We start from the raw sequence: 25,936 nt of genomic DNA, 5'->3' as shown, positions 1-25,936 counted from the left end.
TGATTTATTAAATATGATCTTAGCCCTAAGGGATCTACAAGTTTTACAACATAATTTTTTAAGGATATTTTTTATTCTTTTTTTTTTTTTTTGCCTTTTTATATACTTCTATATCTAGCTAAGTTTTTGGTAGTACGGACAAAATATCTTTCATACTTTCCTTTCATCCCTTTCTTTTATACACTTCTATTCCTTTCTTTTTCTTTGCATATTTCCAACCACATTACGCTCTTCTGTTCCCCTTTCTTCCAGCCATTTTAAGTGTATTTTATCTTAACATACTTATAAGCAACACTATTGGTCTGCTCAGACTCCTTGCTCTATTCTCCAGATGATGCACTGCCTTGGTATTAATATTAGGCTTTTGTCTTTATCTTAGTTCTTAGTACAGTTGTCTAATTACATTCTGAGAATCTCCATTCTCTCTGGTGGTACTCCAGCTCATTTCTATATTTGATCCTAGCTTACAAAATCTCCCTGGATTGATGTTTGTATGTGTAGGGTGTTATTTGTTGTTTGCTTTTGCTTTTGTCTCTGATTTGTTCTGTTTCAGTTGTCAATTTCTGCTGGGTTTCTCTTTGAATATCTGATAGCACACTAGGGTTCTGTCAGGTCTTTCTAGAGCCTTATGTCCTAACGGATTCAATAATTGTGTGTCTTATACATGTATGTGTTTCCTAGACTGAATATTCGTTTAATCCAATACTTGGACATTAGTCTGAGGCTTGGACAGTCTTCTATAAACACCTCTATCACCAGGACAAGCAACCCCAAAAGCTTGGACAACCATGAGGAAACAAAGAAACACCATGCAGGCAAAGGAGCAGGAAAAAAACCCACAAGATCAAATAAATGAGGAGGAAATAGGAAAAATGCCTGAAAAAGAATTTAGAGCAATGATAGTAAAAATGATACAAAATCTCGATAACAAAATAGAGAAAGTACAAGAAACAGTTCATAAGAACTCAGAAAAACAAACAGCAATGGATAACAAAATAACTGAAATTAAAAATACTCTAGATGCTCTAACCAGCAGAATGACTGAGGCAGAAGAACGAATAAGTGAGTTGGAAGATAGAATGGGAGAAATAAACGCCACAGAGCAGGAAAAAGAAAAAAAAATAAAAAGAATAGAAGACAGCCTCAGAGACCTCAGTGATAACCTTAAACGTACCAACATTCGAATTATAGGCATCCCAGAAGAAGAAGAAAACAAGAAAGGGTCTGAGAAAATATTTGAAGAGGTTCTAGTGGAAAACTTCCCCAACATGGGAAAGGAAATAATTCACCAAGTCCAAGAAGCACAGAGAGTCCCATACAGAATAAACCCAAGGAGAAATACACCAAGACACATATTAATCAAACTAACGACAATTCAACACAAAGAAAAAATATTAAAAGCAGCAAGAGAAAAGCAACAAACAACATATAAGGGAAAACCCATCAGGATAACAGCTGACCTTTCTACAGAAACTCTGCAGGCCAGAAGGGAATGGCAGGATATACTGAAAGTCCTGAAAGAGAGAAACCTACAGCCAAGAATACTCTACCCAGCAAGAATCTCATTCAGATTTGAGGGAGAAATCAAAAGCTTTCCAGACAAGCAAAAGTGAAGAGAATTCAGCACCACCAAACCAGCCTTACAACAAGTGCTAAAGGAACTTCTCTAAGTAGGAAACACAAGAAAAGGAAAACACCTACAAATACAAACCCAAAACAATTAAGAAAATGGTCATTGGAACACACATGTCAATAATCACTTTAAATGTAAATGGACTAAATGCTCCAACCAAAAGACACAGACTGGCTGAATGGATACAAAAACAAGACCCTTCTATATGCTGCCTACAAGAAACCCACTTCAGACCAAGGGATACATATAGACTGAAAGTGAAGGGATGGAAAAACATATTCCATGCAAATGGAAGTCAAAAGAAAGCTGGAGTAGCCATACTCATATCAGACAAATTAGACTTGAAAGTAAAGACTATTAAAAGAGACAAGGAAGGGCACTACATTATGATCAAGGGATCCATCCAAGAAGAACATATCACAATGGTAAATATCTATGCCCCCAACATAGGAGCACCTCAATACATAAGGCAAATGCTAACAGGTATAAAAGGGGACATCAACAGTAACACAATAATAGTGGGAGACTTGAACACCCCACTTACATCAATGGACAGATCATCCAAACAGAAAATAAATAAAGACACACAAGCTTTAAATGACACATTAGACCATCTCGACTTCATTGATATTTATAGGACATTCCATCCAAAAACGACAGACTACACTTTCTTCTCAAGTGCACACGGAACATTTTCCAGGATAGATCACATCTTGGGTCACAAATCAAACCTCAGCAAATTCAAGAAAATTGAAATCATATCAAGCATCTTCTCAGACCACAACGCCATGAGACTAGATATCAATTACAGAAAAAAAACTGCAAAAAATACAAACACATGGAGGCTAAACAATTCACTCTTAAACAACCAAGGAATCACTACAGAAATCAAAGAGGAAATCAAAAAATATCTAGAAACAAATGACAACGAAAACACAACAACCCAAAACCTATGGGACGCAGCAAAAGCAGTTCTAAGAGGGAAGTTTATAGCAATACAGTCCTACCTTAAGAAACAAGAAAATGATCGAATAAACAACCTAACCTTACACCTCAAACAACTAGAGAAAGAAGAACAAAGAAACCCCAAAGTGAGCAGAAGGAAAGAAATCATAAAGATCAGAGCAGAAATAAATGAAAAAGAAAGGAAAGAAACCATAAGAAAAATAAATAAAACTAAAAGCTGGTTCTTTGAGAAGATTAACAAAATTGATAAACCATTAGCCAGACTCATCAAGAAAAAAAGGGAGAAGATGCAAATCAACAGAATTAGAAATGAAAAAGGAGAAGTCACAACGGACACCTCAGAAATACAAAAGATCATGAGAGACTACTACAAGCAACTATATGCCAATCAATTGGATAACCTGGAAGAAATGGATACATTCTTAGAAAAATACAATCTTCCAAGACTGAACCAGGAAGAAATAGAAACCATGAACAGACCAATCACAAGTACAGAAATTGAGGCAGTGATTAAAAATCTCCCAACACACAAAAGCCCAGGACCAGATGGATTCACAGGCGAATTCTATCAAACATTTCGAGAAGAGTTAACACCTATCCTTCTCAAACTCTTCCAAAATATTGCAGAAGGCGGAGCACTCCCAAACTCATTCTACGAGGCTACCATCACCCTGATACCAAAACCAGGCAAAGATGTCACAAAAAAAGAAAACTACAGACCAATATCACTGATGAATATAGATGCAAAAATCCTCAACAAAATACTAGCTAACAGACTGCAACAGCACATTAAAAAAATCATACACCACGATCAAGTGGGGTTTATCCCTGGGATGCAAGGATTCTTCAATATACGCAAATCAATCAACGTGATACATCATATCAACAAATTGAAGGATAAAAACCATATGATCATTTCAATAGATGCAGAAAAAGCTTTTGACAAAGTTCAACATCCATTTATGATAAAAGCTCTCCAGAAAATGGGCATAGAAGGAAATTACCTCAACAGAATAAAAGCCATATATGACAAACCAAAAGCCAACATTGTTCTCAATGGAGAAAAACTGGAAGAATTCCCTCTAAGAACAGGAACAAGACAAGGGTGTCCACTCTCACCACTGTTATTCAACATAGTTTTGGAAGTGTTAGCCACAGCAATCAGAGAAGAAAAAGAAATTAAAGGAATCCAAATTGGAAAAGAAGAAGTAAAATTGTCACTCTTTGCAGATGACATGATATTATATATAGAAAACCCTAAAGACTCTACCAGAAAACTGCTAGCACTAATTGATGAGTTTAGTAAAGTAGCAGGATACAAAATTAATGCACAGAAATCTCTTGCATTCCTATACACTAACAACGGAAGAGCAGAAAGAGAAATTAAGGAAACTCTCCCATTCACCACTGCAACCAAAAGAATAAAATACCTAGGAATAAACCTGCCTAAGGAGGCAAAAGATCTGTATGCAGAAAACTTTAAGACATTGATGAAAGAAATCAAAGACGACACAAACAGATGGAGGGACATACCATGTTCCTGGATTGGAAGAATCAACATCGTGAAAATGACTGTACTACCCAAAGCAATTTACAGATTCAATGCAATCCCTATGAAATTACCAATGGCATTTTTCACAGAACTAGAGCAAGAAATCTTACGATTTGTATGGAAACGCAAAAGACCCCGAATAGCCAAAGCAATCTTGAGAAGGAAAAATGGAGTTGGTGGAATCAGGCTTCCTGACTTCAAACTATACTACAAGGCCATAGTGATCAAGACAGTATGGTACTGGCACAAAAATAGAAAGGAAGATCAATGGAATAGAATAGAGAACTCAGAAGTAAGCCCAAACACATATGGGCACCTTATCTTTGACAAAGGAGGCACGAGTATACAATGGAAAAAAGACAGCCTCTTCAATAAGTGGTGCTGGGAAAATTGGACAGCAACATGTAAAAGAATGAAATTAGAACACTTCCTAACACCATACACAAAAATAAACTCCAAATGGATTAAAGACCTACATGTAAGGCCAGACACTATCAAACTCCTAGAGGAAAACATAGGCAGAACACTCTTTGACATACATCAAAGCAAGATCCTTTTTGTCCCACCTCCTAGAATCATGGAAATAAAATCAAGAATAAACGAATGGGACCTCATGAAACTTAAAAGCTTTTGCACAGCAAAAGAAACCATAAACAAGACTAAAAGGCAACCCTCAGAATGGGAAAAAATAATTGCCTATGAAACAACGGACAAAGGATTAACCTCCAAAATATACAAGCAGCTCATGCAGCTTCATGCCAAAAAAGCAAATAACCCAATCCACAAATGGGCAGAAGACCTAAATAGACATTTCTCCAAAGAAGACATACAGATGGCCAACAAACACATGAAAAGATGCTCAACATCACTCATCATCAGAGAAATGCAAGTCAAAGCCACAATGAGGTATCACCTCACACCAATCAGAATGGCCATCATCACAAAGTCTGGAAACAACAAATGTTGGAGAGGGTGTGGAGAAAAGGGAACTCTCCTGCACTGTTGGTGGGACTGTAAGTTGGTACAGCCACTATGGAAAACAATTTGGAGGTTCCTTAAAAAACTACAAATAGAACTACCATATGATCCAGTCATCCCACTCCTGGCATATACCCAAAGAAAACCATAATCCCAAAAGAAACTTGTACCATAATGTTTATTGCAGCACTCTTTACAATAGCCAGGACATGGAAGCAACCTAAATGCCCATCAACAAATGAATGGATACAGAAGATGTGGCATATATATACAATGGAATATTACTCAGCTATAAAAAGGGATGAGATGGAGCTATATGTAATGAGGTGGATAGAACTACAATCTGTCATACATAGTGAAGTAAGTCAGAAAGAGAAGGACAAATATTGTATGCTAACTCACATATACGGAATCTAAAAATGGTACTGATGAACTCAGTGACAAGAACAAGGAAGCAGATACAGAGAATGGACTGGAGAACTCGAGGTATGGGAGGGAGCGGGGGGTGAAGGGGAAACTGAGAAGAAGCGAGAGAGTAGCACAGACATATATATACTACCAACTGTAAAATAGTCAGTGGGAAGTTGTTGTATAACAAAGGGAGTCCAACTCGAGGATGGAAGATGCCTTAGAGGACTGGGGCAGGGAGGGTGGGGGGGACTCGAGGGGGGGGCGTCAAGGAAGGGAGGGAATATGGGGATATGTGTATAAAAACAGTTGATTGAACCTGGTGCACCCCCCCAAAAAAAAAAAAAAATAGACCTTAAAAAAAAAAAAAAAATTATCACTACTATGAATGAAAGCTTTCTGCAGTTATATACTTGCCTTATATTGATACAGCTCACTTTTTTTAAAATTCATTTACTTATTTATTTTTATGTATTTATTTCTTGGCTGTTTTGAGTCTTCGTTGCTGCACGCGGGCTTTCTCTAGTTGTGGAGAGCAGGGGCTACTCTTAGTTGCAGTGCAAGGGCTTCTCAGTGCAGTGGCTTCTCTTGCTGTGGAGCACGGGCTCTAGGCACGTGGGCTCTAGGCACGTCGGCTTCAGTAGTTACAGCACAAAGGCTCAGTGGTTGTGGCCCACGGGTTTAGTTGCTCCACTGCATGTGGGATCTTCCTGGACCAGGGCTGGAACCCGTGTCTCCTGCATTGGCAGGTGGATTCTTAACCACTGTGCCACCAGGGAAGCTCACAACTCACTTTTAAAGCAGTGTGTCGTGGGGGATCAAAAGCAATAATCTTGGTAAAGTTATGGTGAATCCAAGATTTTCTTCTAGCTTACAAAGCCCAGGAAAAAATGGTTTTTCATAAAAATAAACCCAGCCTCCTAATGAACATGTTTTCTGATCAAGAATATGAACTTTTAGACATATATCAAAAGACCATAACAAAAACTGAATTTCCTAAAAAACTCTCATTATTTTCAAATCTCAATCTGCCTCTTGATCCTTCTAAAGTATAACTCATCTTCCTCAATAAAGTTAAACACAGCCCAACAAGTTAAAACACTACTGTTTGCAGAGATTTAGACTCCCAAAGGTTAATTAATAGTACTTACTCTTGTTTTATCAAACAGTTCTGAAACTTTAAGAAAAAACCTGGAAGGGAAAAATATTTCATCATAAATAATTTTCTATTTCAAATGTTCAGAAAATATACCCCACACCATATTAATAATGAACATTTCTTACCTCATTACAATAATACTTAATGGTCTTATTCACTGCAGACTTCATTTAGTTCAACAAAAATCTCTATCCACCCATATAACAGATTCCTTTTGATGTACTGTTACAGAAAAGCTTCCCATTTCAAGGTAACAGTCTAAGCCATACATTAAAAACTTAAAAAAATTGTCTTGATATCCTTTAGTAATATGCCACATAATATTAAATAAAGCCTATACCTTTAAGTTATTACAGAAATACAGAACAATGACATCCAAAGAGTTACGTTTTAAATATTTCCAAATAGAGCTGCTTTGTTTTGGAAAACAACAGAAATGAATAGCCAATTTCTATTTCAGAATTCACTTTCACCTTTTTTTTTTTTTTGCCGCACAGTGCAGCTCCACAGGATCTTCCTCGATCAGGGACTGAACCCAGGCCACCACAGTGAAAGCCCGGAATCCTAACCACTAGGCAACTATGGTAGTCCCCACTTTCACTTTTAACTAAAAAGCCCATCTCTCAAATGCCAACACCAACTAAAAAATATTCCAATGCCAAACTATTAAATGGTATTCTGTAAAATATGTAATTATAGATGATATTATATTTGGATTAGGGCAAATACTATTGAAAGCTAAACTTCACTTTACTAAAAAGAAAACCTGCTTTGACAGATTTATGTAAGATAACATATACCAAAGTTGACTTTTTTCTGTCCTATCAAAGACTTAAGAACTAATTCCAAAACAGCATTTCTTATTTATAATAAATGTTATCAAAATCTAAGAACTTTTTAACATAAATTCTGTCTCTCAGACACACAAATTGGCAAATTTTCATCAAATAAGACACTGTAAATGTTAAAATTACTAAGTTCAATTTTTATTTCTGATTTAAAAAAAATAAGAGAAAGGGAAGAGAAAAATGACACAGACCTAAGTTTATAAACAAGCTCCATATTATCAATGTGTTCTGACAAAAATATCCCAAAATGCCTGCTGGATCAGAGGTATTGTGTGTACCTGAGCTGCCAACAAAAATTTTGTTTTATTTATATTTAATTTTTTTTTATATTTAATGTTTTAAATCCAAATCCTTACTTGCATATATCTGTAGACTCCTGAGTTCCTAAAGCATATAGTGAAGAACCAATTCTATTGTAATCGTCTGCAGCACCTACGGAAAAAATTTTAAGAATTTAATATATTTATTCATTGATTAAAAAATAGTTACTGAATACCTACCTGCCAAAAAAAGTGTATGTAATATAAGATACCCAAAGTCTAGTAAAAGAAACGACAAAAACTATAACACAAAATGATGAATATTATATTAGAAGTCGGTAGAAACTACTTCAGGAGCAGGGGAAACAGACAATTCCACCTGAGGAGGTCAGGGAAGGATTTACAGACACTACAGAAGGAACTGGAGCTTGCAAGATGAGCAAATCTTTACTAAGCAAAGAGGAGGAGAGAGCTTTCTGGATAAAGGGAAGGGCATGGAAAAAGGCCAGGGAGACATAAAAGAGCGAAGTATATTCAGAGAGCCTTCTGGGACTATGGCACTGCAGGGTACAGAGGGGAGTGGACAGAGTTGGAGATGGAAAAATAAATTGGAAGTATCTTGGGGGAAAGAAAAGTTTTGTAAGCCATGATGAAGTCTGGATTTGATCTTGTGGGAATGGGTGTTATTAAACATTTTCAAATCCTAGTAGTGGTGAAATCAACCTGATAAGGACTTTAGATTTAAAAATTCTGCTGCCTGGAATAAGAGTGGAGAGATACAGAAGGCACAGTGACCAACCAGGAAACTGCTATGTCAGATGCTGAGGGTCAGGATGAAGATAGTGGGAACATTAAGAGCAGAGAGGAACTAACAAAGCTGGAAGATATGTAGGAAATGTAATAGGTAGGATTTACAAACAGTAGATCTGAGGCAGGAGCTTGGGAAGCTAGACAAATGGTGGTACCATTACGCTTGGGTGTCAGGAAGCAAAGTACTCAACATGAGCACAGTACCCCCTCCTAGGGCTTGCCCCACAGGACAATGCACTTGTTGAGAAAAGATTATAATTTCAGAAAAGGAATAGTATAGTGCAATCGGTAAGAGCATGGACCTAGAACCAAACTGTCCAATCCCAGCTTCCTAATTTATATCAGCTGTATGACCCTGGGCACATCACTTAACCTGTCTCTGCCTCGGTTTCCTCATCCAGAAATAAGGATAATAATGGTACCCAATTCACATAATTATTTGGAGAATTAAATGAGTTAGTAAATGTTAAAATAAACCTGGCACATAGTATATACAGTACTATACAAATGTTTGCTATTATTAATGAAATTCAAGACATGCCTACGTTGTATTCCCACTTATACTACCAGTATTTTCACAAGGCTTTTATGTGTTTATTCCCTAACAAAACAGTAATCCTTACATTATATTTTCTTATGTTGCACAAAATTACATTCAACTGATATGGCTGAAATTTGATAACTATTTACTTATTGTTAATCAAATCTTCTATCCTGATATCTTTTAGAAAGAAACTCCAAGTACAAACTTCTGACTCTGAACAGTAACTTACATATGAGACCCTTCACTGTTATCTTACCCTAAAAGGTTAAGTTAAAAAATAAATAATACTAAAAAATCACTTAAAGGTTGGTTTACTGAAAGTCAGGAATCAAAAATGGTTTTTGTGTTTAATATCAAATACATTAATATTTTATGTTTAAGCTGACCCTGAAATTATTTTTTAGAGAAAGAAATTCCTGTATTCTAAGTAACATTAGGCTCTGAGAACACTACCCTCTTTAGTTACTATGGCATTCTGTGATCACGAAAAATATTCAAACTGTCCTGATTTTATATATCACAGTGATACTGAACAGCTTAATTTTTCACCATCCAGGCCAAGTTCATTAACTATGAAAAAATAGTTTTTACTTTATAATTTTGGAAAATTTTATTACAATGCAGGGGTTAGGAGGCGCCAACCCTCCCCGTAGTGAAAAATCCCTGTTTAACTTTACAGTTGCCCCTGTATCCACGGTTCTGCACCTACAGATTCAACCCACCTCGGATTGTGTAGTACTTTTGCTATAGTATTTATTGAAAAAAATCTGCATGTAAGTAGACCCACATGGCTCAAACCTGTATTGTTCAAGAGTCCACCACATAGGTAAGGTAATTAATTATATGTGATAATTATATTTTTGTAAAACAGGTTCACTTCCACCTCTCTTAAACCACCAACCCATTTGGTCAAATAAATAGAATTAGTAGGAATCACTAATACTCTGTTTTCTTAACAGATGATTCTTATGGTTCTTTATACTTCCACAGCACTACCATATACCTCTATGATAGGATTAATTTCAATATATTGTAATTTTTTGCTTCTTGTGTTTATCTCACTGGCAAAATTATTAACTCTTAATGTCAAAGACTGTTATTTTCTTCATCTTGCAATCATCAATGCCTAACATGATGGCTGACACATAATAGATATGCCAATGTTTATGAATTAAATAATTTTGTAAGAAATTTGAAAAGTGTATATAGTAGCTTTCCATTTTTAAATTATCAAATTAAACTTAACGGTATTTCTAATTATTACAAGCAACACTAGCATGTACCATTTCGTATTTACAAAGTTTCTCTTTTTGGGGGGAAGGAGGGGTACCTGCAGGCTGGGGCCAGGGCCTGGTGTGGGTGGGTGGAGTGCGGGGTTTCCTAGTAAGGCAAACAGGGTGCGGCTGGAGCCCTCAGGGTGCACTGTGTGACTCTGGGTGTGTGGGAGGAGTAGGGAGTAGTGTGGGTCCTGATGGAGGAGCCGGGAGAAAATGGGTTGGGACAACGTTTTCCTTAGCAGAGGAGTAAAAGCATGACATATTTTAACCTTATTGTCATTTTATAAACAAGGAAACCAACACAAGACTAACTATGTGACTTACTCAAGGTTCTAAAGCAAATCAGTAATGAATCTAGGAAGCAATTCAAGTTTCCCACACTTTTACTATATAGTTCTTAACTACCGAACAGGCAACTAGGAACTACTATTTCATTAGAATAAATCTGTAGATCACAAAGATGTGGGTTTTACCTATCAATATGTATTTTTTTTAAAGTAAAACAAAAAATTTAAGGATATTTATTACTTTAAAATAGCAGTATTAAGACCATTACTTTTTTTTTTTTTTTGACTGTGCAGCTTGTGGGATCTTAGTTCCCCGATCAGGGTTCGAACCTGCACCCCCTGCACTGGAAGCATGGCATCTTAACGACTGGTCTGCCAGGGAAGTCCCATAAACCATTATATGTTAACATAACATTATAAGTGAAAAATAACTATATTTTTTTAAACTAGTGAGCATAGTGACACTGTTAGATTTTTGCAAATCTCTTTTGTGTCTAGGTTAACAGAGGATAGCTCCATTCTCTTATCTGTTTCTGCACTCACTCTACTGTGATACATTGTTTTTGTTCAAGTATGTAGGGAAAAATCTAGCCTCAAACAGCTATGTTGTTGGAAAAGGAGGAGGCATTTTACTAATATTTTCAGTTAATTGTGGATACTCTACTCAATAAGCAGCAGTTTCTTTAAGGGTTGGTTGTAGTAGGGAATCTAAAATCCTATCAATGAACTTTGTGTACTCTATTACATTAAACTCCAATGATATACATGATATCTACCCCAAGAATAAAAGGTTGGCTTAATACCTGGAAATCAGTCAACATGATTAACCATACTGATAGACTGAAAAATTATATGGTTATCCCAATTGTTGCAAAAAGAGCATCTGACAAAATCCAATATTCATTCCTGACTTAAAAAACAAAAACAAAAACCCTCTCAGAAAACTAGGAATTTAAGAGAACTTTCTCAACCAGATAAAAGGCCATCTAGGAAAAACCTACACCTAACATCATAATTAATGGCTTAAGACTGATGCTTTCCCCATAAGATAGGGAACAAGGCCAAGTTTCTTGCCCTCACCACTTCCATCAACATTGTACTGGAGGGTACAGCTATAGTATAATGCGGCAAGGAAAAGAAACAATTCAAATTGGAAAGGAAGAAGTGTAACTGTTTTTATTAGCAGATGATCATCTATGTAAAATATCCTAAGGAATCTACAATATAGTTAATACAACTAACAAGTGAGTTGATTTAGTAAGGTTGCAAGATATAAGCTCAATATTGAAAATACAATGCATATATACTGGCAAAAAACAACTGGAAACTGAAATGTAAAGAACACATTTACAATAGCATCAAAAAATTAGGGATCTAACTAAAGATGTACAAGATCTGTACAAAGGAAACTATAAAACATTGCTGAGAGAAGACCTAATTAAATGGAGAGATATACCATGTTCATGTATCAGAAGAACCGATGCTGTTAAGATGTCAATCCTCCCCAAACTGATCTACAGATTCTACACAATTCCAATCAAAATCCCAGCAGGCATTTTTGTAGAAAGTGACAAGCTGATTCTAAACTCCATATGAAAATGTAAAGAACCTTGAGGGGCCAAAACAACTGGGGTGAAGAAGAACAAAGCTGGAGGACTCGCACACGAAAGGATGGTCAATATCACCAATCACTGGGAAATGCAAATTAAAACCACACTGGCCTAGCAGAATGGATAAAATTTAAAAGACTGATTATCTTTGGTGGCAAGGATGTGACGCAACTGGAACTCTCGTGTACAGCTGGTAGGAACGTAAGCTGATACAATCATTCTGGAAAAAGGTTTGGCAGTTTTTTAAAAAGTTAATTATACATTTACACTTTTGACCTAGCCAACGTACTTCTAGGTATCACCCAAGAGAAATGAAAGCATATGTCCATACAAAGACTTACATATAGATGGTTCATGTCAGCTTTATTTCAAATGGCCAAAAGCCAGGAACAACCCAAATGTCCACCAGCAGCTGAATGGATAAACAACTGTCCACACAATGGACTACCACTCAGCAATAAAAAGAATGAACTACTGATACATACAACAACATGGATGAACCTCTCAAAATAATTTTGTTGAATTTCAAAGCCAGACTATAAAGAGTACATACTGTATGATTCCATTTATATACAACTGTACAAAATACAAGCTAATCTATAGAGACAGAAAGCAGATCAGTGGTGGCCTGGGGACAGGGGCAGGAGGAAGGGATTACAAAGGGCCACAGGAAACTTTTCGTGGTGATGGACATGTTCATTATATTGATTGTAGTGATGCCTTTATACATATGCCAAAACTTATCCAATTGTATACTTTGAATATTGCAGCTTATTGATATCAATTATACCTCAATAAAGCTGTTTAAAAAACCTATTAGTCTATCTTGTACTTTTTTTTTTTAGCTCATTGGAATATAATTGCTTTGCACTATTGTGCCAGGTTTTGCTGTACAACAAACTGAGTCAGCTGTATTTCTACATATATCCCCATATCCCTCCCCCGACCCCCCAAGATTCCTTCGCACCCTCCCTAATCCCACCCCTCTAAGTCATTTCCAATCATTGAGTTGATCTCCCTGTGTTATGCAGCAGCTTCCCACTAGCTATCTATTTTACATTTGGTAATGTATATATGTCAATGCTACTCTCTCACTTAGTGCCAGCTTCCCCTTCACCACCCCCCACTCCTGTGTCCTCAAGTCTGTTCTCTACATCTGCATCTTTATTCTCGCCCTGTATCTTGTATTTTAAATGGATTTTTTACATACATAATTTTGATCATTAAGAAAATACTAGTGCAATGAATCACATAGCTCTTCCAAATGTTAATGTACTTCAGTATATAATATCAAAAATATCACACTCACTAATATTATCATCAGATAATCTCCTCAGATAAGTCTTTAATTACTGAAAAGCAAACTCATGGTGATTGATACAAGTTTTCCAAAATTCTAATTATTGCTGGAAAGCTTGACTTTTCATTGTCAACAAACACTGTCAGTTGTTTTCCATGAAGTGTCAAGCTCATTTAATTAATTTTTAATAAAATGTCTACCAAATACTCAAGTGTGAATAATCATAGTCTGTCTGTCAGTTGCTCTTTCAAGTAAAATGGTGTTTTATGAAAAAAAGCAGCTAGTTCAGTTGCAACTCATTGACTAAAATGCTCTTCTAGTGCGAACCATCATACATCTGTATGCAAAGTGCTATATGTGTACCTCCCATTTCATCACTCAGGATATTTAAAAAGTATACTCAAGGGAGGAGACTTTCCACAAGTAATAAGTTTCACTACTTCATCAAGGACATTCTTTTTTAATTTAAATTTAATTTTTATTTTATATTGGAGTATAGCTGATTTACAATATTGTATTAGTTTCAGGTGTACAGGAAAGTGATTAGTTACACATATATATGTATCCATTCTTTTTCAGATTCTTTCCCCATATAGAGGTTATGGAATATTGAATATAGTTCCCTGTGCTATACCATCAAGGTCATTCTTAATTGAATTTTTAAATTGCAAATGCACTGTGGGAAAGAATACAATGCCTATTAGTACAGTTTGGTGCCACTGCCCTGATGTGTGCTAAAGCACCAGCAATTTATCCGCCACAACTTTTGCAACACCGGTATTAATGTCAACATGGTGAAAAAGACAAAAAGCATCATAGTATTATTATGAAAGTAGTTTTGACCCCATAGACTTGCTTAAAAGGGCCTTGGGATCAAAGCTTCACAGACCACAGTTTGAGAATCACTGTCCTATATCAAGACTTTTACAAACTGTAAATAACATAATAGCTTTATAAGTATTCCATTAAACAATGTAAACTTTAGCCACAGAGAAAAACCTTACTTTTGTGGGATCTTGTCATCCTATCAGATTTAGCAGATGCATCCTTAACTCGGTTATGATACTCTAAAAGGAATGTTCGTTCATGCTCAAAGAAATCATCTACATCCTATGGGATCAAAAGAAAATATGAGCTTTTTTCACTTATTTGCTTTAGTCTAATATGTAAATCACTTTGTTATTCTTATAATCATAAAAGATCATCAGTAAAACACCAGCGCTATCCTCTAATAATCAGACATTATATTGATTTCACCAAGTTCAGACTTTAAAAACATGTGTTTCTATCTATCAAGTAAGAACATATCTACGGTTTTGCAGCTGAAAGCTTAGATGTCCCCATATGGTTCATGCTCACATGTTGTACTCAAATGTGTTCCTACTTGAGCTCCACCTCTACAACCCTGCTTCTCCAACAAATATACTTCTGCTAGTGGGAGTGATCAACTGCTTTTGAGAAAAAAGGGGAAAAAGCCTGGCAGACAAGTGAAAATCCATTTCTCTTGGTCTGTTATGCATTCTATGGGCCATTCCCGAATGCTGCCAGGCCTTAGTCATTAGGGCCCTCTCTGGCTGCTTTGGGGAACCTGGCCAAACTAGTTATCTGGGAGCAATTTTCATATTAAACATTATTTTCAATCTTCTCTGGAACAAAGCTAGAAATACTTAAAAAATAAAAACTATTAAGTACTTTCCTCCTTTCTAAAACAGCAATTGTTTATTGAAAAAGCACCAGCTGAAATGATATAATTTGAGACTCACATCAACACAACACAGAAGCAAAAGTTGGCACTGACAAAATGTCATTTAAAATGTTAATTTATGTGTACCAGTTTTCTTAACTGTAAAAATGGAGATAAAACTAACTTGCAGAATTGTAGTGAAGATTAATGAAATGTGGGTTACCAAACACCATGCTGCAAATGTTCAAAAAATGTCAGCTGTTACTTTAATAAATTATCAAAATCATAATCAATATAGTGGTTTATATTTAATGTTAAGAAAAAAGTTCAGGGACTTTCCTAATGGTCCAATGGGTAAGACTCTGCACTCCCTATGCAGGGGGCCTGGGTTCAATCTCTGGTGGGGAACTAGATTCCCCATGCATGCTGCAACTAAGAAGTCCTCGTGCCACAACTAAGAGTCTGCATGCTGAAACTAAGAAGCCGTACGCTGCAACTAAAAGATCCTGTGTGTCGCAACTAAGACCTGATGCAGCCAAAATAAATAAACAAATATTTTAAAAGAAAAGAAAAGTTCAACATTAATGCATAAGCATCAAAATGGAAGTAAGTTGAGTCTTTTTTTTTTTCCCCTTCAGCCCTGCCACACGACTTTTGGGATCTTAGTTCCCTACCAGGATTGAACCCGGGCTCATGGCAGTGAAAGTCCTAACCACTGGACCACCAGGGAATCCCCATGCTGAGTCTTTATTATTAGAAAGTAGCCACAGCACATGCACTGCCAATATATCAACTGACCTGTCTCTGCAAAATCAAAATATAAATCAAATAGTACTTTACACCCAAGTTTTACTGTAGATGTATTTATAAAAACAGGCAATGATGACAAAGCATTATTTACCTCTTTTTTATTAGTATTTGCTTAATAATGTAATATAAACATTTTTCTCATATTTTAGTGGTAAGAGCTTTCAGAGAAATCAATTTTTGTACCATTTTTAGAACATCATTAAGAAAATCTAGGTAAATAATTAACTTTGTAAGTATATTCATACATCCTATCTCATCCAATCTTTCCAACAATCCTATAAGCTAGATGGCATTACTAACCACATTTTGAATATGGGAAAATAGATTCAGAGAAAGAAAGTGACTTTCTCCAAGGTCATGTAGCTACTATGAGACAAAACCAAAACCTCAGCTGAGCTCTTCTAACTCCCGAACCCAGGCCTGCCCCTAACATTTGTAAGGCCAACTGGGTAAGTGTACAAATGGAGGCAGCCACTCTGTGCCCCACCCTGTGACTCTGTAAGGCACCCAGAGGGACCTCATGTGCACGCGGCTGGACACTCATTCCATCCTGCACACTGATCTTCTCCCCTGTGCCTCCCCTCTACCCCCTGACCACCTGGAGGACACATACTGGTGGCACAGTCTACCCACTGGCAGATGAACTCAAGGAAAAAGCCCATGCAGGACCTGAGAGAAGGCTTGGGATTTGGGCAAGGAAATAGGGGATTCTAGATACCTGCAGAATTGTTTGGTTTGGAGGAAAGGGGCATGGGCACGGGGTGGGCAAACCCCCTTGGACCTGCAGATCTATCACCCCTTAGAGAAGGGAGCTCTTGAGGAACCCAGGGCGAGGGGCCCAGTTCCCAGGCCTAAGAACTCTACCATCCAGACTTCTTTTACTCTAATATAATCGTCTGCACATCTGAAATCTCAATCTCTCTCCCTGTTAAAAGAAGTAAATTCTCAAACCAATACCTCTGTTAATCAAATAAAGTCTTACCTTTACTCCGGAAACAATTACTCCATCTGCTGATTTAACCATGTTTTTAAAGAAATCTTCAAGTTTCTCTTTTTTATTTTTTCCTCGTACACTCAACTGAAAGAAAGGTAAATTTGAGTTAGCATTTCTTTTAAGATTACAAATGGGAAGTTAATGCCTCCTTTCTTTTCTGACATCAAAATGGCAATCTCATAAGGACTGCAGTTTTTAAACTTCAATAAAGTGGCAATTTCATCATGTATATCAGTGATTTTTAAATTCTGGGACATTAGAGAGGAGTCTGGCCTCGCTCTCAAAGATTCAGGTTCAGCGGATCTACAATAAGGCCTAGCTTTCCCAAATTTTATAAGCATATTTGATAATTCTGTTGTAAGTAGCCCTCTCATCATACTTTGTCAAACACTGCTATATCACACCAAGTCAACTAAAAATTAACTCAGGAAGGAGTTCCTTTGAACATGTAAAAGTTACTGGAGTACAATATACTATCATATGATTCTGTAAGAGCTCTGAAAATATATTTTGCAAATTCTTCACTTCCAACCCATCCAAATATCATCTCTTCACCTGTTTTGGGGTCAACAACTCATGATACAAAGGACACAAAAGATGACTGAATGACATGGATGGCATATCTAAAGGCAAAACCGAGAAGCAGCTAACTCTTTGATTTTACCACTTGCTACATCAGGGGCTCCATGAAGGAACATCCCATCTAATGTCCTTTCCTACTGCCGCGGCTTCAATGCTTACCTTTATGTAAGTGAGTCACAAATCTCTCTCACTACCCCTAAGCTCTTTCCTGAATCTTAGAGCCTATTTCAAATTGCCTACATCATATCCTTACATGGAGATTCTGCTAACCACACATTAGAAAAATCTTAAAAGAGTACTCATTATAATCTAATCTCCAAGTTTTCCCTCTTCCTGGCTCCCTATTCATGCCCACCCCCCCATTCAACCAGTCTCTCAGATTCTCGTGTTCCCTAAAACCTATACCTTTCATTAAAAATCTTGAAGTAATCTACAATTTATTTCTTTCTCTTTCTCTCTCTTCTTTCTTTCTCTCTCTCTCACAGCTCAAATTCTGCCAGCAAATCTCTGAAATGTGTCCCTTTCCACTCCCACTGTCCTATAAGAGTCCTCACTGTCTCCTGCTTAGACTACCACACTGGACTAGTAGACAACACCCCTCATCTCCCCCATCCAATCCATTCTGCTACTTGCAATAACTTTCCAAAATCACACTTTGGAAACTTAATAAGTTAACAAAGTTTCATAATGTTCAGAGAATGGAGGCAAATCTCCTTAGCACGGTACTCAATACTTAGAAAAATCTGGTTCAACTTACCTTTTCACTTATCACCCTACCGCTAAAGAGCCTTATGTTCCAAACTGTTCTCAGAAGAAGCTCTGAACTTTTAGGTTCCTCTGTGTCTGAAATATCTCCTCTTCACCAAAAATTCTTTTTAAAAAAAAGTTTTTTGGCCTCGCTGCACAGCTTGCAGGATCTCAGTTCCCTGACCAGGTTCGAACCCAGGTCCCTGGTGTTAGAAGCTCAGAGTCCTAACCACTGGACCATCAGGAAATTCCCCCAACAAAAATTCTATTCAGACTTTAACATTCAAATTAAAAGGCATCTCCTCATGAACCCTCTCAAAGTCCCAGTTAGAATTCACTGCTCTATCTTAGGCCTCCCAAAAGAGGTTGTTTTGTTTTGTTTTGTTTTTTACTGAATTTTTGATATTAATTATTTCACTAATTCATTCATTTAACAAACCATAATGAATGTATACTATAACCATGCACTGTGCTGAGTGTTAGGAATATTAAGGTGATTAAGGGGTGGTCCCCATTCTTAAAGTAACTTATGGTGCAGAGGAGGACAGAGAGAAGTAAACATAATTACATATAATGTGAGGCGTACAGTGTTAAAGGTATCCATGGGGCATTAGGGGGACACCCAAGGAACTTAATACAGACTGAGCGGATGAGAAAGATAAGAATGGAGGTTGAATGACCAGTCAGGGGCTGCTCTGATGACCCAGGCAAAGTCAGGACTGTTCTTTAGGTTTAGTGATAGAAGGAAGCAGACACATTTCTAATATAGTAAAATAAAACAGAGAGAACTTGGTGACTCCTGATAGGAATAGGGAGTAGGAGTCCTGAGTAATTTTCACAGTGTAAGAGGCTGGGAATTAGTGGTATCTTCTTTGAGATGTACAGAGAATATAAAAGGATGCATGACTTTAAAGAAGAGTTCAGCTGAGGGTAAAACACCAAGGGGACATCTAAATGGAGCTTTTCAGGAGGCTAATTAATAAACAGGGCTGGGACTGAGGGGTGATATAGATTCCTTTCTTTCTTTTTTCTCTTTTTTTGGCTGTGCCACACAGCTTGTGGGATCTTAGTTCTCCAACCAGGGATTGAACCCATGCCCCCTACAATGGAAGCGCAGAGTCCTAACCACTGGACTGCCAGGGAATTCCCATAGATTTCTAAGTTAATAGTGTATTAGAGGAGATGGAGCCACAGGAGTAGATGATATTACTTAGAATTTACAGAATTAGAAGTCTAGAGAAACTTTTAGATTTCTACAGAACTCAATGAGGAACCTTGAAAGAACCAGATGTAAATGAACGGATACATGGAGGAAAAAGCCCCTGAAGGAGAATGGGAAGTAGCCATAGAGTTAAGAGGAAAACATATCAAGAGAGATTTCCATAGATCCACAAGTATATGGGAGCCAGCATAACTAGAAAGATATCTTAGTCAAATAGAAAAGAATGATGTATTTCACCACATTAACAGAATAAAGGATAAAAACCACATGATCATCTCAATAGATGTACTTTTTCATTATAAAACCACTCAACAAACTAATAATAGAAAGAACTTCTTTAAGCTTCTTCCATAGATGACAAATGGCACCTATGAAAAAACCCACCATTAACATCATACCTGACGGTGAAACAGCGAATGCTTTTTCCCTAAGATAAGGGACAAAACAAGGATGCCTGCTTTTGTCACTTCCATTTAACACTGTACTGGAGGTTCTAGCCAGGGCAGTTAGGCAAGTAAAAGAAAAAAAAAAAAAAAAAAAAGGCATCCAGACCGGAAGGAAGAAAGTAAAAAAGAAAGAAGAAAAGAAAGCTATTAAATGAGTGTGGTCGCCAAGATGGTTGAAGGCTGTGGGGGATACAGGAGGTTCAGGGATTTGATTTCCAACTGGTGTCCACTCCCTGTGAACAAGGTCACTATCTGATCAAGAAGAATTATTGTAATTAGCTTTAATGGAAAATGGGAGAGACCGGTCTAAAGTCATAACCTTGTTATAAGTGAAACAGCAGGCACTCTAGGTGAGATGAGAAAGACACAAGGGCTATTGACAGGGTCAAAGTGCAGGAGAAGTCAAGGGACTAGATGTAGCAGTGAGTCAAAGAACAACTATAATGGGAACAGGGAAAAAGGAAGCTGTGAGGACAGGAGGCTATGTTTGGAGTCTGTATTAGGGTTTAAGAACTCAGAGGTGAGATAAGGATCTGGGTGCGGTCACTGATGCAGTAGGAAGAAATGAATGAAGGTTAGGGTGTCGGATAGGTTAAATATTTAATCTACTATTAAGCAGACTAAGGCTATATGTACTAGAAACAGAAGGGGCACAGCTACATAAGGAAAGCAGTACTACAGCAGTGACCATTTCTCATAAGACTAAATTGTGGAACAAACTTTTCTAGGCCTTCCAGATACTCCACAGCCTTTTTAGATTTCAAGACACTTTCACTCTATTTCAACAGCTCATCAGCCCCATGACCCCCTGAAGCTCAGATATTAGAATAGCACAGACAGATTTCTTTTCCAGCACCAAACTGAGTAAAGATCTGAAAGACAGCATTAGAGACAAGGTTGAGAAAAACCTTTCAATTTTGGGCCTATGATCTTCTACAACCTGTTAACGTACTTGTTATTGACTAATTAAAGAATATTTGCAAAACACTTTCCAGTACATCTTTCTAGGCTTTCTCCAAAACAACCATTTGCTGATATAAAAAGGGTTACTAAAATGCATCATCATCATCATCTCTATTAAGCACATATTAATCTGTAAGGAAGAGGGGCTTCCCTCGTGGTCCAGCGGTTAGGACTCCATGCTCCCAACACAGGGTGCCCGGGTTCGTTCCCTGGTTGGGGAACTAGATCCTGCATGCATGCCACAACTAAGAGTCTGCATGCTGCAACTAAAAAGATCCTGTGTGATACAATTAAGACCCAGTGCAGCCAAAAACAAACAAACAAACAAACAAATAACTAACAACAGCTACACTAAATAAAAATAAGGAAGGAAGAAAAATAAATCTACCTTGGTGGGAAAAAAATTTATGAAATCCTAAGATTTCTGAAAGCTATTTATAAAGGTGAACTAAACACTTAATAATCTTTCACTTATTATTTTAACAAATATTAATTTTACATCTTAATGGTCAGGCACAATTCTAAAATAGTGAGGATACAGTGTGAAAAATTCAAGTCTTACTTTCAGAGAGCTTCCTTTTTTAGTAGAGGGAGACAGATAGTGTAAATATAAACAAATTTAAAAAATAGAGATATACAATTTCAGATAATACTAAGGGCTGTTGCAATGGGATAGAGTACTTGGAGCCTGAGTACTCAGGTGGCCTTCTGCTGGTACCACCACGCCTCACTTTACACCTGTTGCTCTACCAAATTATTGTTAAGGTTTTTAGCCCAGGCCATAATAAGGGCCAGCATAAACAAACTCTTAAATGTAAAAAAGTGATGACAGGAGCTTCATAGGTGGCGCAGTGGTTAAGAATCCTCCTGCCAATGCAGGGGACACAGGTTTCATCCCTGCTCCAGGAAGATCCCACATGCCGTCGAGCAACTAAGCCCATGCACCACAACTACTGAGCCTGCACTTTAGAGCCCGTGAACCAAAACTATTGAGCACATGTGCCACAACTACTGAAGCCCGGGCACCTAGAGCCGGTGCTCCACAACAACAGAAGCGACGGCAATGAGGAACCCGTGCACCACAACCAAGAGTAGCCCCTCCTCACCGCAACTAGAGAAAGCCCGTGTGTAGCAACAAAGACCCAACAGAGCCAATAAATAAATTTAATTAATTTTTAAAAATTAAAAAAAACAGTGATGACAGCATTCTAGCATGTATTCATTAGCAACCCTATTCACGAGTCATTTTTAGATTCTTATAATTCACGATATAGCCAGTATTCTTTACAATTCCTAGTTAAGTGACCACAGACCAGTATCACACACCACACTTATGCTTGTGAAAGCACCCATGCTAAAGTGCTACATTTCTGTAATTTTGAGGTACACTTCATACCCTTTAAAAAGTTTTCTCTACTGCTAGACTTAGGACATTTTATTGTCACAGCTACTAAAATCAAACCAAAAGGGAAAATTTGTAGACACAAAATTCTTTGATCTTGATGTTGACTTGTAAGCAAACAAGCACTATGCTTACATTTGTTTTCTGCTAAAATTATGAGTTAATCTTGTCATACAAATATAGATCCTAAGATCTGTATCACCCATTCACTGAAAAGATTTTTTCCAGCACCACAAATGAAGAAACCTTTAAAGTTCAACCACCTCAAATCTCTTTTTGCGTTATAACAGAGTTTTCAGGCAGGGAGGAAGGGAGGAAAATTAGGAGCAATGAGCACTAAAGAAGGCAGGTTAAACAGATCAAGAGGCAATGATTAACCCAAAAGCAATCTGGAATTCTTTAGCTCAAGTACTTCTTTGGAATTCTCCATAAGGCTTCAGAAGCCTCCAAACTCAAACTTAAGAAACATTAATCAATTTAATAACCCTATTTCTTAAGAAGTTCACAATGCAGGATGAAAATCAATATCCCAATAACATAATTTACCATTATTTTGAAAATTAATCTACTCAAGTTCTACTGAAATACTGCATTATCACTGAAAAAGAGTCATTTTAAACTGTTTGAAAAAATCAGAACATTTTATCAAATGTTTGTATAAGGCCTTAAGCCTTTTCTAACAACTCCCTACTCTTTCCAATGACTCCTTAAAAATAAACCTTGATCACTACTTTGATCAATTCAATACTCACATCCTGATTATATTCCAGGAAGACATGGAAATTTAAATCTTTCCTCAAAATAGGATGTGCTGCCACACGACACAGGAACACTTCATGCATTGCAACAGTCTTCTTGAATATTGCCAAATACTCACTAGAAACAATACACAAAATTAAAGGTAAAACACTGCAGAAAAACATCTGTAACAACTTTTTCAGCAAATATTCTTTGAATTATTCTAAATACAAAATTAGAGATACAAAGATATAATCCATGTAAACAAAGGTTTTAGTTGAACTGTTAATGAAATATTCAATATATAAAACCCAGCTCTGAAAAGACTTCATGCTAGTTAATAGTATTTATTATATTTAAATGTTAATATTTTTAGGTTTTATGAACCTTTCTTCCTATGCAAACTGAGGTTAAAGGTAACTATAAGGGTTTTTGTTTTCAGCTCCAGAGAAAGTAGACTACAAATTATACTGTACAATTTTAATGACTCAACTTCTAGATAATTAATGCTTTTAAACATCTGCGTACAAAAAAAAAATCAAAAAATCAAAAACCAAACTTCAGTAAGTATATTTTCAACATTAATAACTATTTTCATCTAATGACCCAAGCATACAAGAAAGAAACACACTATGGAGAGACTAATTTTTGCCATTACAATTGAAGAATTGTGTTTAAAATATTTTAATATCATCAGTGAATCACAGCGATCACATAGTAATACATGTCAGTTTGGGAAAAAAAAAACACTTCAGGAAAAGGCCCAATATTCTTGCTTCAACTATGTGCAAGGAGGATAAGTTTTACATACCAGCAAACCAGCAGGACCAATGTTGGGAGAAGTTTGATCTCTGTGAGGGTAGTCATTCAGTGAAGACAAAAAAGAAGGATGCAGAGGATGGAAGTAGCAGGAGAATAGACCCAAGGTTCTCTGTTATCCAACCCCTAACCAGACCACAAAAGAATCATGATCAGGGCCACTGGAAAACCACAGATTTTTTCAATATTAATGTGCTCTGCTAATTTCCAGCTTTCAGTCTTATAAACTATAGAAGCATATATATCTGTCTGCTATCAGACTACTGCTTGCACTCAGTATTGACAGACTTCTTAAAATATCTGTCACCTTACACTTTAACAAAGAAGACCTACTTTGTTAATTTATCTTGCCAAGAGTTTAGCAGCCTTAAGAGGAGTCTAGTAGCACTGTGAATATATGCTTAAAAAATGAAATTCAGTGGAAGAGGAGAAAAGGAAATGCACAAAGGAGGGAAATGACCAGAAAAAGAGTGATGGAGGTGATGATAATGCAAGGAAAGTTATTTCCTTGTATAACTCTCAAAATACAGAACATTATTCAGCAAATCCAAAATTATTTCAAATGTTTAATAAAAGAGGAAAAACTGTATTTTCAGCAAATATGCTAAAAATGAAATAGAAATTATCTCAATTTTTTTCAAGGACTTAATATATGTCTAGTATATACGAAACTAGTAATAATTTAATAAAAAACATTAAAAAACTATTCTATTGTTACTTTGCTCCTATTCTTTTCCCTTTAGCCAGAAGCCACAGGCAGAGAAAAGAGGAGGGGGAGAATTATACACACACGCGCACACGCACTTTTAGAAAAAGAAAGAATTTATTTGGAGTTGCCCAGTGCACACTTCTATGAGAAACAGAAGTCTCGGTAGTACGCACTTGTCAAAAAAAGAAAACCAGGTGGGTAATGACTAAGGCCTTGTAAATAAAAAACGAAATGATTTACACTGTGCTTTAAAAAGTTATTATTTCCCTTTCTACTATTATTTATGAACTTTTGGATCCTCTATTTTCAATTTTCAGTCTATTTAAAACAGTCATTTAAAGAATTTTACAGTGCAGATAATTATTCTATAATTTTCCTGTAGGCTCTGATCATGATTGCTAATACTGGTTGTATGGCATATACCTGAATCTTCCAGAAAGGGTCAGTGTGGTGACATGATTGAAAGGATGGGATATAAGAGAGCAAAAAAGCAAAAACAAAAACAAAACAAAAAAAGGCATTAAAACAAGCACAATTAACAACAAAAATCACATACGCTTCCAGCTCCTGTTTCATCTTTGTGAATTCTTCCTTTGTCATAGACCCTTCTCCTTCTCCAAGCTTCTGCAGTTTTTCCCTTGAGGCATCAAAATCAGGTCTTGGTGGTGCTGGAGGGATCTGTAATAGAATCAAATCACTAGTTTTTTCTTTGTTTGTTTTTGCTGTTGTTGTTGTTTTGATCGCATTGTGAGGCATGCAGGATCTTAGTTCCCTGACCAGGGATCAAACCCACACCCCCTGCAGTGGAAGTGAGGAGTCTTAACCACTTCACCGCCAGGGAAGCCCCCAAATCACTAGTTTTAAAGACTTTAATTTCTTGCAGCAGTTGTACTACTGCCACCATAAAAGACTGTTGTCTGAGAGAATTAAAGTCACTCTGAATGAACTGGATACGGGGAATATATATATCCTTGAGGTCATTTACACCAAAGAAGAAACAGAGCAGAGCACTATTTCCTGGTATTAGAACAGCAGTACCCAAACTTTAGTCTGCAGATTCCTATGTGGCAACCTAGAGTCCTCAAATGTACATGCCCATTAAGCTCTGAGTACACACTAAATAAATGTGTAGCAAATACGCATATTATTTTTCAAAAGTATGTAAACAGTATGATTAGAGTGTACCAG

At 36.8% G+C, this 25,936-nt stretch overlaps 1 protein-coding gene across 3 annotated transcripts in view; it reads right to left on the bottom strand.

Moving 5' to 3' along the window:
- Positions 1 to 25,936, bottom strand: part of SNX6 (sorting nexin 6) — a 59,193-nt gene that overhangs the window by 19,725 nt on the left and 13,532 nt on the right. For all 3 annotated transcript variants that reach the window (XM_057721561.1, XM_057721562.1, XM_057721563.1), the window contains 6 exons: positions 25,305 to 25,426; positions 23,235 to 23,358; positions 17,109 to 17,204; positions 14,637 to 14,742; positions 7,901 to 7,976; positions 6,689 to 6,728 (listed from right to left, as the gene is read on the bottom strand). In XM_057721561.1, coding sequence (XP_057577544.1) covers positions 6,689 to 6,728; positions 7,901 to 7,976; positions 14,637 to 14,742; positions 17,109 to 17,204; positions 23,235 to 23,358; positions 25,305 to 25,426 — 564 coding nt within the window. The remainder of the gene's footprint in view (positions 1 to 6,688; positions 6,729 to 7,900; positions 7,977 to 14,636; positions 14,743 to 17,108; positions 17,205 to 23,234; positions 23,359 to 25,304; positions 25,427 to 25,936) is intronic.

Source organism: Hippopotamus amphibius, chromosome 2 (assembly GCF_030028045.1).
Source record: "Hippopotamus amphibius kiboko isolate mHipAmp2 chromosome 2, mHipAmp2.hap2, whole genome shotgun sequence".
Classification (NCBI taxonomy): domain Eukaryota; kingdom Metazoa; phylum Chordata; class Mammalia; order Artiodactyla; family Hippopotamidae; genus Hippopotamus; species Hippopotamus amphibius.
This window is presented reverse-complemented; position numbering and strand designations above follow the sequence as displayed.